A 16103-nucleotide genomic window follows, 5' to 3' on the forward strand; every position below is an offset into this window, starting at 1 on the left:
TAGAGTAAGACATTATTATAATTGTTGTTGCAAGACAGCAAGATGTCCACCTTTGTTGCAGATCATTTTGCAAGGTGAAAGCAGAAATGAAAACTGTCAAGGGAGCTGGCATTGGAGTGCAGAAAGATTCAATTCATAACCTAACAACCAATTTTTTTTTTCTGGGCAGAGAAATGATAGCCCATGTACATAAAAAATTAGTCAGTCTGTGACTCAAGCCTAGAGGAAACTAAAAAGTGACAACGTCAGGTGGTGGCGTGAAGAAGAGAGTGAGGCACGCATGTGAGATGTACTATGAATGTAGATCAGAGATAGGATGTGCAGAGCACACGTTGAAATGAAGAAGATCTAAAATAAGAACTTAAATTTTACATTCCAAGTGACCTGAAAGAATAACTAAAAATTTCAGAAAGATTTCAAGAGTTGAGTGTTTTACTGACGGAAGATAATGACTTCATTACATAACTTTCAGGGTGCCAGGGGAGATCATAAAGCTTTTAAGAAAATGAAATTTATGAAAGGAATTTGAATTTAAAGGCCTAGGCTAAAAATGTGTGATAAAATAAATGAAAGAAAACAAGTTCAGAGGCGGGGAATGAAACCCCAAAGCTTCAGTTAAGGCTTCTGTATAAAGAGGCCCAGCAGGGGAGTCAGGGTTTCTGTCTTTTTAGCAATATTGCAAAGCACTCTCAACAAGGCAGAGACGGAGAAGGATTCATTATCAGTAGGGCTTTGATAACTTTCAAGGGCTACACGTTGTGGTAAATACTTGGTGATCCAACCACAGTGTAACCATTATGCAAAAAAAATCTATAAGAGTTTTGGTAATAAAAGAAGTCGTGAGCAAACACTGCTAGATGAAGGAACCAAGAGCATCCACTTTGGTTTAGGAGTGAAGTGACTGGTAGCAGAGGGGAGGGATTGGGGAAATGATGAGAAGAGGGTCCATGGTAAAGACAGCCTTTTGGTAGTCAGCATATCTTAATGCAACACCAAGAGTTGATTTACTGGAAGCAAGCTAGTATCTCCTGAATAAGGTGCCAAGGATGAGCAAAGAAAAATGCAAGGAAAAAAATGTGAAGATAAACTGTAAAACATTAAAACCTAAATAAGTGAACAGGGCTGGTCAGCATAAAAACATGGAATATTGGGAATATAGGGACAATGAAGCTGCAAAATGTACTTTTGAGAGCCAAAAATACATTAAATGGAATAAGAGCCAGAAAGGAATGGTTCTCTGAGATTTCTTTTCAAGTAATTGGAATTCTCTTAGGGAAGAAACTAAAAGATGAATAAAGGCAACAACTGATGTATTCACATGTAGTTTTGATTATGCTTTTGAATAAGTTACAACAGAGACCAAAAGACTCCCTAGAAAGGATAGAAATAAATGATAATAATGTGTCACGCAGATCAAGAACAGTAATTCTTACCTCTCTCAGAGGATCATTAAGTTCACTGAGAATATTCTCCTCATCGAAGATCTTGCCTTGGTATCGGTGTTCATAGTAGTCATGTATCTTCTGGCGCATGTCAGCTGGTAACTTATGGAATGACATGTATTGTTCCACTTGCTTATACTAGAAAGAAAGGAAAAAAATAGAAAATACTGTTAGGTATGTTAGAAATCAACCTATATGTTGCTGCATTGTATTCAATAACACTGGAATACTCTGTAACAAACAGAGGAATTCCTTGTAGGAGCAGAAACTAGAGCACCAAGGTCTAATGTACTTATGGGTGTCATAGAGCATAAAGCATTTTATGTAGTTGCCCATATCCTGAAAAGAATGAGATGCTGGAAAAAGGCAGGAGAGGAGCTCGGGAGAATTCCGAACTGTAGCTCTGAAACAGAAATGATGGGGCCAGAATAAAAAGTGGCAGGATGGGCTCTATGCTTTACTAGATGAGTGCTGGAAGAACTCAAGGTTCTCTCGACTCTTCATTTGAAAAAGGAATTCGTAATTTTTTCGAGCACAAAGGGTTTGCATCTTAAAGTTCCGACTAAGATCTGAACCTTGTTAAAACTTGAATCTAGAGGCAAAGAACTTGACAGCTCTTTGAAGACCATAGATTCTTAAGTGACAAAGACGACAGCCTGAGGAAAAAAATCAGGAGACTAGTTCTATAGAATTTTTATAAGCAGAGTTTAACTGAAAATTTAATTTCGTCTAGTTAATTAATTTGTATTTTTTTAAATAAAACCTAGGTAGGGTGTGGCTTTGGGAAAGCCTGATGATTGATGTAATCCCAGTAATGTCTTCACTGAAGTGTCTTTTACATTTGCAGAAGCACATACAAAATCTTGGTAAGATAACTACTCAACTCATCAATCAGGCACATAGGAACACAGATATTTGTCCGAGAAACAGTTGGATCAGGAGAATTACAGGTATCATAGCCATATCTTTAAAGATAGTTACTCTCTGTGTATTATATACATTAAACTTCAGGAGGTATTCTCTAGGTATTCCTAACACAATATTCAAAAATTACTATACTCTGAGAATTATATCTTTGTATATATATTTTCCTATCTTTCTATTTCTACATCTATCTATATTTATCATCTCTCTGTCTGTAATCTATCTATCAATCTATCTGTCATCCATGTATATCAATCCATATCTGTATCTCCCTCTATCTCTATCTGCTATCTATATCTATCTGTCTGTGGGTGCCTGTCTATTTATCTATTTTCATCTCTATCTCTCCATCCCTATCTCTCTATCTCTATCTCTATCTCCACCTCTGTCTATTGAGACAGGGTCGAGGCTTTACTGACTGGATCTGGCCAGCCTTCTTTTGAACACACATCTGTCCCTCAAGTGCTCAGATAAATGGCAGGTTCCACCATATATGGCTCCAAAGCAGTGAACTAATTTTATTGTAATGATGATGGAATCAATATATGATAAAAAATTAGTTTTTAGATAGATAATGCTACTGAAATGATTCTTACATTGATAAAACACAAATGATAAATCTTCTTTCTTTTTCTGTTAATGGAGTCCTGACTAGAAGGTCCGTGTCTTTTTAGTCCATGTACATAGTTATGGACACAGCAATTGGTGAGGGATGGCATGTGTCACTAACTGAGAAAGTTAAGCATCAGTCACCGCAGTTTTTCAAGACTTTCCTATATATAAAAGAAAATCCTTTTATAGTTTATCCAGAGATTCATTTTTAAAAACTACTACCCTTAACTGACACACCACTTTGTCACATTTTTTTTATTAAATAACTATACTATTCTTCATTTTTTTTTTTAAAAAAGAAGCCTGTTTGAAGTGTTTGAGGCCTAGAGACCCTGCTGAAGCAACATGACATAAGATTTTGATCTTAGGTGTCAGTTCTTCACTGCCATTGTTATAACTGAGCAATAGTTGAGGAAAACAGTCATTACTTTTCCTAGAAAATTCAAACATTTATACGCTCTGGTGTTGTAGAATATGATTTTAAGGGGTGTTACATTTGTTTATGCCCTGGAACATTCGTTTAAATGATGCAAAGATGTGTGGCATTCTTTTATAGTGCAATTTTTTAACTCTGTGAGGCTGTGATTCTTTGCCTATCTAAAACACCTGATGGTCTAATAAAGAGCTAAATAGCTAATAGTGAGGCAGGAGAAAGGATAAGTGGGGCTGATAGGCAGAGAGAATAAACAGGAGAAAAATCTGGGAGGAGGGAAGAAGAAGGAGCAAGATAGAACAAGGAGAGGGGGACAACAGGAGCTGGTCACCTAGCTACACAGCAAACCACAGAGAAAGAAGTAAAGAAAAGCTACAGAAATAGCGAAAGATATAAGCCCAGAGGCAAAAGCTGGTTGGGATAATTTAGGTTAAGAAAAGCTGGCTAGTAACAAGCCAAGCTAAGATTGGGCATTTATAATAAAAGAATATGACTCTGTTTGTGATTTATTTGGGTGTCAGACCTCCAAAGAGCAAAAGAGTAAAATAGTGGAAAGAAAAAAGGTCTGGTAGCTTCCTTCAAAGATCTGGATTCATTCTGCGTCATCCTCCATGCCACTGAGGCACAATAGTCTCAGTGACTTCTCTATGAGACACTTATGCAAGATTATTTAGGTAGGTAGCTATATTAGAATCTGTCTTTATTTATGGAAAAATGTCATGTTGAATATAGTTACATTTCTTCTCAAAAGTCAGTTTTTTTTCCTGTACTTCAGATTATTAACTTAAGCTGGTATTCAGTTGAATGATTTCTTATTATTTTATTCATCTAACATTATACAGGTACTCATTGTAGCTCACTCATACTGAGTTGTTTGATTTTTTTGTGCATATTGCTTATTTTAAAAATATTGCCTAGCAATTATTTATCTAACAATTGTGAAATGATTTATCTGGAAAACAGACTGTTCATGTACTCTCTCTCTCTCTCTCTCTCTCTCTTTCTCTCTCTCTCTCTCACACACACACACACACACACACACACACACAAACACAAACCACACACACACACACACACACATGCACGCAGGTGCATGTTTATCTACCTATCTCCCTTAAGGTTGGAGTCATAGCACATGCCTGGATTATTATACCAGAGCTAGGAATTCAAACTTCGGTCTTCACGCTTGTAGGGTAGAAGCTGTTACCCAATGATATATCTCCATAGTCCTGCATTAGTAGCTAAAACATCATCAAACACCACTAGCAATTAGAAACATATTAGAAACATGTATCTGTAGCCTCTGCCCAGATCTTCTGAAGCAGATATTTACATTTAGGACACAGCAGTTTGAAGTCTAACAAACACTACATTTCCGAGTCCCTTCTCTCTGTCAAGTACCAGGTTATCTTAGGACACGAAGAAGCATATCTGAGTGCGAGCAAGGAAAAAATAAACTCAGTCTTTGGAAAGCTAAGTTTATGTGGCTGATGGCGCATGGCCATGTTTATATGTAGGTCAGGCACTCGGAGAAGGAAATAACACACGTCATTGGTGACTAAGGGACCAAGGGATGATGTGTCAACTGAGGAGAAAGCTGGCAACGAGCAGAAATGGCATTTTAAAAGCAGCCGAGATAGGGAAGTGGTTCAAGTTAAAGATATGGATAATAACTTTATAAGTTTGAGAGGAGGATTTAAAAAAAAAAAACCACAAGTAACAAAATCCAGAGTTTAAGGGAAGGTAGTCAATAATTAGATAGCAGAAAAAAATGTAGTGGAAGGCAATGGACATGAGTTTAGAAATTATGCATCCATATTTGATACAATATAACACTTAAAGGAACAGAGAGATCACTCTGCTTGTTTCCCCCGTTTCCCCCACACATTACAAAGTTTGTCAAAATACATGGAAGTATCACTGGCATGCTGGATGGCCAACAAAAATCACTCTTTGAAGAAGAAAGCTAGTGGTGTCTGGAGCATGAAATCAACCGAATGTACAAAGCTTTACAATGGTTTACAAATTTCAAAACTAAAAGACGAATGATGTTTGTGTCAGTTGTACCAATATATCATTTTTGAAACTTACTCAGTGTCAGATAGCAAGAGCCCTTATTATTAACCGTGGTAGTGCATCCTCAATCCCATATGTCTTCTTCTGTGTTTAGAGCTGTTTTACACCTAAAACTGTTTTACAGTCATCACTGTTTGCTTCTATTTCTTATATGAATTAAATCAGGCATTATTTATAGGTTTATTGCCAATAAATAGAGTCCTCCCTTTTCCTTCCATGCTCTTTCTCTTTTAACTAGCTTCTAAATGATATTAAATGTGATACTTGGGTTTTTTTTAAAGAGTCACTATTTCAGTTAATACGATTATGTTCCGTTCAATCCATTTTCTTTTCTTTTTTTTAAAGATTTTATTTATTATGTATACAATGTTTTGTCTGTATGCTTGCCGGCCAGAAGAGGGCACCAGATCTCATTACAGATGGCTGTGAGTCACCATGTGGTTGCTGGGACTTGAACTCAGGACCTCCAGAAGAGCAGTCAGTGTTCTTAACCTCTGAGCCATCTCTCCAGCCCTCAATCCATCTTCTTGCAAATGGTATAATTTCAATCTTCTTTACAGATGAGTATAACCCCACTGTGAATATATCACATTTTATTTGCCCATTCATGTATTGAAGACCATCTGGGCTGTTTCTTAGCTTAACTATTGGGAATAGTGTCAAGATAAACATGGAAATGCAAGTTATTCTACCTGAAACTGCCTATGACGCATTGAGGTATATACCAAGAAGTCCATATCTGGAACATAGGCAAGCTCAATTTGTGTGGGAAGGTGTTTGCCTGTGCATGCAACTATGCATAGACATGTGCATGAATAAATGTGAAAATCAGCAGCCACTTTTGGATATCTTTCTCAATAGCTCTCAATTTTTTGTTTTTCAGACAAAGTCTTTTACTCCCTGACTTGATTTGGCTAGAGTTGTTGACCAACAAGCCATGAGGTAGATCCTTCAGTTCAGCCAAGTACTTCTCCAATCTTAACCATCTCCCCAGATTGTAGAAGCTCCACTTTTAACTTTTTTGAGGAACCTACAAGCTATTTCATATCTCAGTCTTGACTGGTGATATATTTATGGCATCCTAAATTGAATAGCTTAAGTTGGATGTCTAGCCTCTGAATTTAGCCATCTATGCTACCCTTGATTTATCATTTATTTTGCATACTACTTTTATGTGATTCATTTTGACCATCCTGTTTTTCCTTCTGTTTCTTTTATATCCTCTTGTTTGTTCCATACATTCTAAATTGTTTCCTAATATTTCTAGAAACAATTTTTAATCTTACATATATCTTCTTTTATATTAACCTAAAGTACTCTAACATATGGAATTTTAAAATGATTCTAAAGTGCCACTACATTCCTGAAATTTGGACGTTTATGAAAATGTAGATTTTATATCTAGGTTTAGCCTCGGGGAGTTTTTATTGACCTTGTCTTTTACATGCAATTCTGAATGCAAGACAAATGCAGAACAAGCTGTGATGGTTTGAAAGTGGGTGGCACTGGGAAGTGAAAATGTCAGCGTTAATGTGTAACCCTGTTCCTGCATGCTCAAATCATAAAATAGAACTAAAATGATCACTTCAGGAAATAAGGGGCATGGTAAATACAAGACATTCAGCATTACAAGAAAAAAATTACATTTTTCCTGTTTTCAGATGATTTTCAAAAATACTATTTTAAAAAAAAAATGGTAATGCTTAGAATTGAACCCAGGGCCTTAAAAATTATAGGAAAATGCTCTACCAATACGCTAATATCTCTAACCACATGTTCTTTTCACATGCAGAATGTTACATCCTATAACACACCAAGCTTTTGAATTGCATATTTCTTCATTTCAGTTCTTAGGATATCAAAATTGCTCAAAGGTTTGATAACTATTCATCTACGTCTTCCTTATCATCATTTTAGTTAAATCCACTTATTTTTCCATGAAACTCATGACTAATTTTCTAACTACAAGCATATTGTCAATGCAATGATGCCTAATATATAATAATATCTGCTATAATGATAATTATATATACATATATAATATCTGCTATAGTCATTGATAAGTGTCTAACCCAACTGTCATCACATAGGTTTTATCCAGCAACTGATGGAAACATGTAGACCAGCAATCAAACATTAGGCATTGCTTGGGGGAATCCTGCAGAAGAAGAGGAAAGGATTGTAGGAACCAGAGAGGTCAAGAACACCACAAAAAAATCTACAGAATCAGCCGGGCGGTGGTGGCGCACGCCTTTAATCCCAGCACTCGGGAGGCAGAGGCAGGCGGATCTCTGTGAGTTCGAGGCCAGCCTGGTCTACAAGAGCTAGTTCCAGGACAGGCTCTAAAAAAGCTTCAGAGAAACCCTGTCTCGAAAAACCAAAAAAAAAAAAAAAAAAAAAAAAAAAAAAAAAAAAAAAAAAAAAAAATCTACAGAATCAACTAAATGGGCTCCTAGGTCTCACAGATACTCATCAGACAAGCAGGAAGTCTGCATGGGACTGGCCTAAACACTGCATATAGCTTGATCCTCTTATGGGACTATTAATGGTGAGAGCAGGGGCTGTTGCTGACTCTTACTGGCTTTTGGGACCCTACTCCTCAGAGTGAGTCTCTCAGGCTTGAAGACATCGGCCTTGTTGATAAATAATAGGCATCCACATTCCTTATAAAACTAGAAACATTACAACAGCATCTATTACAAGGTGAAAGTCTGGTGTTCTTTCCAAGAGTGGTCTCTTCCAGTCGGCATGTCCCTATGATTTGCAGAAGCTGGCTCTGTGTTCAGATATCCACTGTAAAAGCATTCTTTTGTATATTAAAATATACAGATTTTAAAATAATCCTTGGAAACTATTCCCATGATGTGCAGAATTTTTATTGGTAATTAATATTGTAGCGTTTTGTTTGAAAATGGAAGGTTTAGAGTAGGGAAAATCATCAATAACATTGTATCAACAATTAAATAACTAAAATAAGTAAGAACAAGAAGTTAGTGGACTTAACAATGAGAAGAAAGTGCCTAATAGTGAAAGCAATTTTTTAACATATATACACTATATATTCAATATATATTGAACTTTTAAAATTCAGTAGCTTTCCTCTTCAAACAGAAAAATTTCTTTAAGTGAAACAACTACTTAATAACAAATACTTCTTTAGTGTTAGCAAATTAGAATTATTTTTAAGAAATCACTGAAAAGGAATAATAAGCATGGGATTAGCAAGCTACCATAAATTTACTTTTAATTTAATAATTTTCATTAGATAATTTTAGGTTTTTTATCCTTAAAATCACATTCTAGTTGTGTGTGGCTTGTGGCATATACATTAAATTCAAAGATTTTCAGCTCAGGCTAGCCTGGGCTATAGGACAAGATGCTGTCTCAAGACATTGCGTTCCAGCCCATGGTAATTTCGAATGCTTCAAAAACACCGAGTCTATGCTAACATCATCACAGGTAGGTTAGAAAATAAAACAAATAAGCAGAAATACATATGAATACAGACGAGTTTGTAAATAAAATCTACATAGATATTTCTTGATTGGTTTTATAATTATTTCTCTTGATCAGTTTAGTATTTACTATAATTACAGATGTGTCTTCTTTTCATTCTTTTTTATTTTCTTAGCTTACAAGAGGTAGCAATGTGTGTTATCTTGTTTTAACAGTTGTGGTTGATCTAGCACTATACTGTCTAAAAAAATGGAAAAACTCTAAAAATGTAATCATGCATGAACTATCTATAAAATACACACACACACATCTTTCAAATGCCACTGACATTCTATAGACATTTGAAATTTTACTCTTTTCATTTATTTCTATGGACATTCTTTTTTGTTTATTTTAATGGAAATAGATTTTTGTAAATACACAATAGATTCTGATTATATTATCTTTTCTCAAAACTTCCCCCAAAATCTTCCTGACTCTCCCCATCCATCCAAATCTATACCATTTCTGTCTCTCCTTACAAACAGACAGGCATCTAGTAATTAATATTAAAATGAAGCAAACTGTAATAGGACAAAATAAACAAACAGAATAAAAAGAGCAAAAAAAAAAATCACCAGAACACTTATATGCATAGAGACACAATGTTTGCATGCTCAGGAATTCCGTGAAAACACAAAAGTGGAAGCCATACAACTTCATAAGGCTCTGGAGTTTGTTGGCGGCAGAAAAGGCTACCCAATTTTCTGTGACTTGTGGAATGGTACTCTTGGTTAAGCAAAATACACAAATATAGTAGGGATCAGATCTGTGCTGTGCACATACGATCGGGAAGAAGAAGGAAAAAATGTGGACTGCAGCAAGAATGGTCACTTAGTGACCTAAATTCCTATTGTTATTTATTTTATTAACTTTCTATAAATACATATGTTTATGAGATGTTTAGTTATCTTACATCCATTGAACTAATAATGAAGAAAAGAAGCAAATCTCAAATAGAAAACCAAAGGAAAAGAATACTATATACAGCTATCAGGTTATACTCTGTGTGGGCAGAGATGTGCATTATGGGAATTTTGCAAACCTATAAATTTTGAATGTGGTGTTGAACAATAATAATAGTAATGACAATGTTCATGTAATGACTTGAAGCTTTCAGAAAGCTCTTGGCCTTCTGACTACTACAAGAATCACAGAATATGTGGTTTTATTAGTGTCTTCATGTAGATCCTGAGAAATACCTAGAGTAAATTCAATGATTAAGGCAAAAGCAATTCCACTGTGTCTCCAAGACTCTCAAATATTGTTCATATTTCTGTGTATTAACAGTTGCATAATGGTGATGTAGAAAATGAAAGCCAACAACTACTGACATCATTTCTTAAAGATTTCTAGGTGATTTCAATATTCTGCTCAGCTTGAGAAAAAGAGTAATGTATCCAGAAGCCTGGCTTATGAGAAAAAAAATGGGACAGACAAGGAAAAAATATCAAATCCTACCTTGGACCAGAAAATAATTAAACTACGTGTCTAACCTAGTAGTTGCCCAGGAGTTGGGACTGTGGCTGGGAGATACACTGGAGTATGCGACAGGCAAGGGACTGCAGTCCTTATGCACAGAAGACTTAGCATTTATAGTATTAAGAAATTCAAAGTGCATTTGTGCTTTGTGAAGTTGCAGCCTTTGCAAAATTGTAGAAAGTGAAAGTGGCCAGTCATGGCTTAAGGAGAAGAGTGAAAGGAACGATAAAAGGTGAGAGATAGAAGATATCCTGCCCAGAATTAAGATCTCAGGAGAGTTATGCACTTTCTCATTTGCCAGTACCTTAATTTCCTGACTTTTCACCAACACAGCTGAAACTTTGTCATTCTGCTAATTGTTAGTGCTATGAACAAATTGGTCATTTAAAAAATGACCTGGGAACACTTTTCTACTGGCAAATTTTGAGGAACCAATGTGTATCTAGGGAATGAGAATAACCATTATCCAAGGCTCCCGTTAAGATGTGAAGAGAGGCAAATCTTGCTCTTCAGAGAAAAATATGATAGTTCAAATTTCACATCTGTCTCTTTTTCTTATTTCATGCCTTAATATAGCAACTTGACTCTCCTCATCTTCTGTTCCTTCATCTCATAAATCGGTATGACAAGGTGCGGACATTTCATTGAAGAGTAAAATATGATGTGCTATATAGTGTTTCTAAATGAATTTCCTGGGTCATGATCACTTGAATTACAAACAACTTACTTCAGGGGCAGAGCAAGGATGCATATGGAATGTTCCAAGCTCAACAGTCAAGAGATAATATTGCTTATAAATTCATTTTACTTTTTAAGTTAAAAAAATGAAGTTATCACTTTGTGTTCCGTGGATGTCACAGTCAGAGGGGTCTGCAATGCTGCAGGCATTTCTATCAGTTAAGACCTTCCTGTCTGCCATTGCTCTCATGGTAGATTAAATGGGGCATATTGAACATAATTCAAAATGTCATAGAAGATTCATTATTACAGTCATTGGAAGCAACATTATTTATACAAGTTCTAGTAGGTGTTTCTGGATTATCCTCAATTTTCAAATGATTTCCTAAAGTTTCAGGATAATTTCTCATCCCTTATGCTCCTAAATATATAGTGTCCTGATTTTACACTCCTGTCTCTTGCCCTTTGCCTCAGGCATTTCTTTAGCTCCTTTGAGTCTGTTCTCTTTATGTTCTCGTCTTGATTTTTCCTGTAACTTTCCAATCACTCTGGGACCTGTTTTGCACAGAATCACCTGCAACCTATTCTTTGCAGCCTTGGTAATGGGAGGGCTTGCAAAAATGAATCTCTAGCACAGTGGTTAATTCTTGGTAAAGCCAATTAAAATAACATATTTTAAGAGGCAAAAATATGCAAACACTTCTTGTAACTACATGTTGACACCTACTCCCATGACTCAGGGGGAATTTTAGTTTAATTATTTCTGACTTTGTGATTGAAATATCGGGTGCCTGTGTGCTTGGGTGTTACCAAGTGTACATAATGGCACAGCCAACTACGGTGTGGCTCCAAAATGTTGCAAAGTTGGTGGAAATAAAATTACCCAAGAGGGTGATATAAAAGATATTTGTTTAAGAAATGATTCTTGGCACAAGTAATTAATGTCATTTACATAGAATAAAAATGGTCAGGTTATTCTAAGAAAAGTGTTCTCTTTGTACTGTGTCCCTAGCCAGTACTACGCATTAATGAATTATGTGCATAAAGATGACCCAGAAGACACTTTAAGTGTCTTTTGGATCATGTCAGAGAGATTAACATATATTTAGTACAAAAGAGACATTGAGAGCTGGAGGGCACCAAGAGATAATTGTTCCCAATCCTCTCATTTCACAGATGAGCAGAAGAAGCCCAGGGTGGAGAATTCATTTCCGCAGGTTTGACATCTAGTTAGTAAAGGTCAGGGAGAAAGCCAGTTCTCTGAGTTCTTAATGGAAAGTCTTTTCCTATATCATCATGCCCAGCCGATTATCTGGTATTGTTGATGATCCTTTGGTATTTCCCAGGACTTGTGACAGGTAATATTTCTCTTAACTGCAATAATTTGTAAACCAGGACAGTAATTCTGACGCTCCTGGATAAAGAGCCACTATGGCCAGGAAGAGAAAACTGAGAAAATGTCTTGCTCTGCAGCAGCAGATGCCATCTGAGACTGAGGCTGGATTTGGAGCCAGGCGGTATCAGAACACATTCTCCAGCCCTTACTGGGAGAGACACACTTCTCCCAATGTGGGGTAAGAGATAGTTACCCAGGCATCTACTCATGAATCCATCCATACTGAAAAACCTCCATGGTTTTCCTCCGTCTTTTTTAATGGCATCATGGTTTCCATGTGGTACACTTTCACTTCCCGTGGTCACTCATATACACAGAAGAAGCACTCTTTTATTTTCTTAAAGTGAACCTATGGTAAGGTTTGTTTTGTTTTATTTTATTTTTGTTTTTCTTTTCTTTTCTTTTCTTTTCTTTTTTTTTTTTTTTTTTTTTTTTTGAGACAGGGTTTCTCTGTAGCTTTGGGGCACTAGCTCTTGTAGACCAGGCTGGCATCAAACTCACAGAGATCTGCCTGCCTCTGCCTCCACAGTCTTGGCATTAAAGGCATGTGCCACCACTGCCTGGTGATAGGGATTGTTTTGTCTTATATTTAGATTAGTTGAAACCACAGTAAAGAAATCAAAGAGGTTGGCTTGATTAAAGTTTTGAAAATTGATACAAATATTAATAAACTATAAACTTTTATAACCAAATTTATATGTGCATTTATGTAATGTTACATTTGTACAGTTACATTTCTTGATTCTCACAAATGCCTCATAAAGTTTTCTGTATCCCATATAAATATATACATAGGATATATTGCAGCTATTATAATATAGATATTGAATGCTCCCACAAACACCACGATTGAAGACTGGCATTGGGAAGTGGGATACCCTGAAGAAGTGGGGCCTGGCAGGAGATTTTTAGCCATTTTAGACTTACTCCACAAATGTGTAGTGGGCCACTGGGCTCTCTTTGCTTTTTAGCCAGCGGGTCACTGATTGTTACCTTTTTCTCTACTACACACGTGGAAGCTATGTGCTAACTCTCCACAGGCCTAAAGGCAGAGGATCTGAGAGATCGTGTCTCAGAACTTCTAACAGCAGAATAGTCATGAACCAAATAACTTTATCTATAGATATGATAAAAAGTCTCAGGAATTTATTGTGGTGATGCAGAGCTGACTAACAGTGGTAACGCATCATAGGCAAATCTTTTATGCATATTTTTATATTGAGGTTTCTTGGCACTAAGAGAGTAAGCTAGCCTGCTGCTTGTATGAAGTAAGATTAGTTTCCTCATTCCATTTGAAGCTAGAACACTATTAAATGCTGTTTCCTTTTCCAGGGATCCTGCAGTGTCTGAATGTGCTATGGACATAGTTGCTTTCCACAGCTGTCGTGAATCATCCTGAATCACAGCGTTTTCCTCCACTGGAGTTGCTAGAAAGTCATAAGGTTGTTCCAGGGAACAAAGCAACTTTCCTCATTTGACGTCTTAACCTTAACTCATGTAAGGATCTCAATGACAACAGTAATAGTAGTATTTACGGAAGTGAGAGCATTTTCTATTGAAGTGTTTTAATAAAGTATATGTCCTGTAAAATCTGATGCTTTGAGCCGGGCGGCGTTGGCGCACGCCTTTAATCCCAGCACTCGGGAGGCAGAGGCAGGCGGATCTCTGTGAGTTCGAGGCCAGCCTGGTCTACAAGAGCTAGCTCCAGGACAGGCTCTAAAAAAGCTGCAGAGAAACCCTGTCTCGAAAAACCAAAAAAAAAAAAAAAAAAAATAGCAGTGTTTTTCTGAAAATTTCTAGATGTCCTCAAATCTAATATCTAATAAAAACATAGAAGGTAAGTCAAACAAGGTCCTCCTGCTATCAGGTAAAAATAACTCATTCTTTTGTTGGACATGGATCAAATCAATTTCACAGGTTACCATGCTTTTATTGAGAAATGGAGACAGAGTTATCAATGCCATTAGCTCAGAGTCAAAGAGTATCCACTTTCAACTATAACAACAGAGTCTAGAAAACAGGTATGCTAATAATATCCTAAAAATATAACTAATTGACCAATTACATTTAAATCTTCTATCAATTTGTTGCTGTGACTATGTTCTGATAACTTTGGTGTGTCTTACTGCCACTGTTCCTCCTTTGAAGTAATTATAACTTAACACTAATTCCATGAAATAATTTAATATTTCAATTTAAAGCATGAGTATATTATTTCAAAATCTCCAATTAGGTTTTAATTCTAGAACACACTTTATAAACACCATTCATATTTATCCATTTAAAGCCACACTGGCCGTTTCCAGAAAATATAAATAAAAGAGTACTGAATATTTTTGCCAAAATTTTAATATCACTATATACAAGATTCTTCTATTTCTTTTATAAATCCAAGTAAATTTCCAGGCTCTTTGGTTAGTGAGAGAGGAGAAATTATACTCCTAAGAAATCCATTAAAACTTTCTGTAGAAGCTACATGGAATTAATTATTTTAACTATTCTCTAAAATAGAAGAAAATGCTTTGTGGCCCGAAAAGTAAAATTTATAATCCATTTATATTCCAAACTCTCCACATTTTAAATTTTGTAAATTACCTCTTTTAGGATTTTGCTTGGGGGAGTCTTAGTTTAAAGTTCTATGAACTATAAGTACTTTGAAACCTCCATGTAAATGCAAATGCTTTCGGTTCAAGAAAATGAAAATTACATGTGAAGGTCTGACGGATGGCTATAATACAACAGATACCTCAATGATTCCTCTATTATAGCAAATGCAGCCAAAAAGAAGGCAAAGTGAATCCTCTGCTTTGCTATTTTAAGTCAAAATAACCAATATATTTAAAATTTTTAAGTAAAAACATACAGCTGAAAGCATCTACGTAACATTGGCAAAGCTGAAGTTTTCAAGGTAAGCATTGCTTATGGTTTAGCCACTCTAACCTTCTAATGTTCTCGATTATCCAATACTCCAGATTACACAATGTAGTGATTGACTATGGAAGAATCAGATTTTCCTACTCATCAAATATTTGACTGTTTTGGTATCAAAATTGTCTGCACCATTGGCAAATATTGGGATAAAAATTTCACCTTGCCAGTGAGGATGCTAGATTGTGCTTTTATTGTGAGATAACAGCAAAAGTCATCTGATTCTCAAAGACTTCTGAAGATGAAACTCATTGGCCATTTTCCCAAGCACGATGGCCTGGAGTACAGGACTTTTTAACATCAACGTCACTCGCGTTGTTAGTTATATGGGTGGAATATGATTTGATATTTCTTCATCTCAGGCACTTTATTTCTAAATTTTGACTTGAGAAGACAATCATGAAAATGTCTAAACAGAAACATTGTCCCTTTTCTTAGAATTCCTGGGATTAAAAAAAAAAAAACTTAATCTGAAAGCTTTAAGCTTAAACTTTAAAAATTTTAAGTTTAAAATCTTAAACTTTTAAGCTAAAACCACATTTGTGTTAGAGTGGTCTGGGCAGCACTAATTATCAGATAGGTAACTTAGTATTTCAAATGGAAAGATGTTAGTCTACTGAACTGCTTATACACTGCT

At 35.9% G+C, this 16103-nt stretch overlaps 1 protein-coding gene across 1 annotated transcript in view; it reads right to left on the reverse strand.

The window, feature by feature from the left end:
* Hcn1 (hyperpolarization activated cyclic nucleotide gated potassium channel 1) overlaps positions 1–16103 on the reverse strand; it is a 342629-nt gene that overhangs the window by 59349 nt on the left and 267177 nt on the right. The window contains exon 5 of the mRNA XM_038323575.1: positions 1434–1580. Within this exon, the coding sequence (XP_038179503.1) occupies positions 1434–1580 (147 nt within the window). The remainder of the gene's footprint in view (positions 1–1433; positions 1581–16103) is intronic.

Source organism: Arvicola amphibius, chromosome 3 (assembly GCF_903992535.2).
Source record: "Arvicola amphibius chromosome 3, mArvAmp1.2, whole genome shotgun sequence".
NCBI classification, from domain to species: domain Eukaryota; kingdom Metazoa; phylum Chordata; class Mammalia; order Rodentia; family Cricetidae; genus Arvicola; species Arvicola amphibius.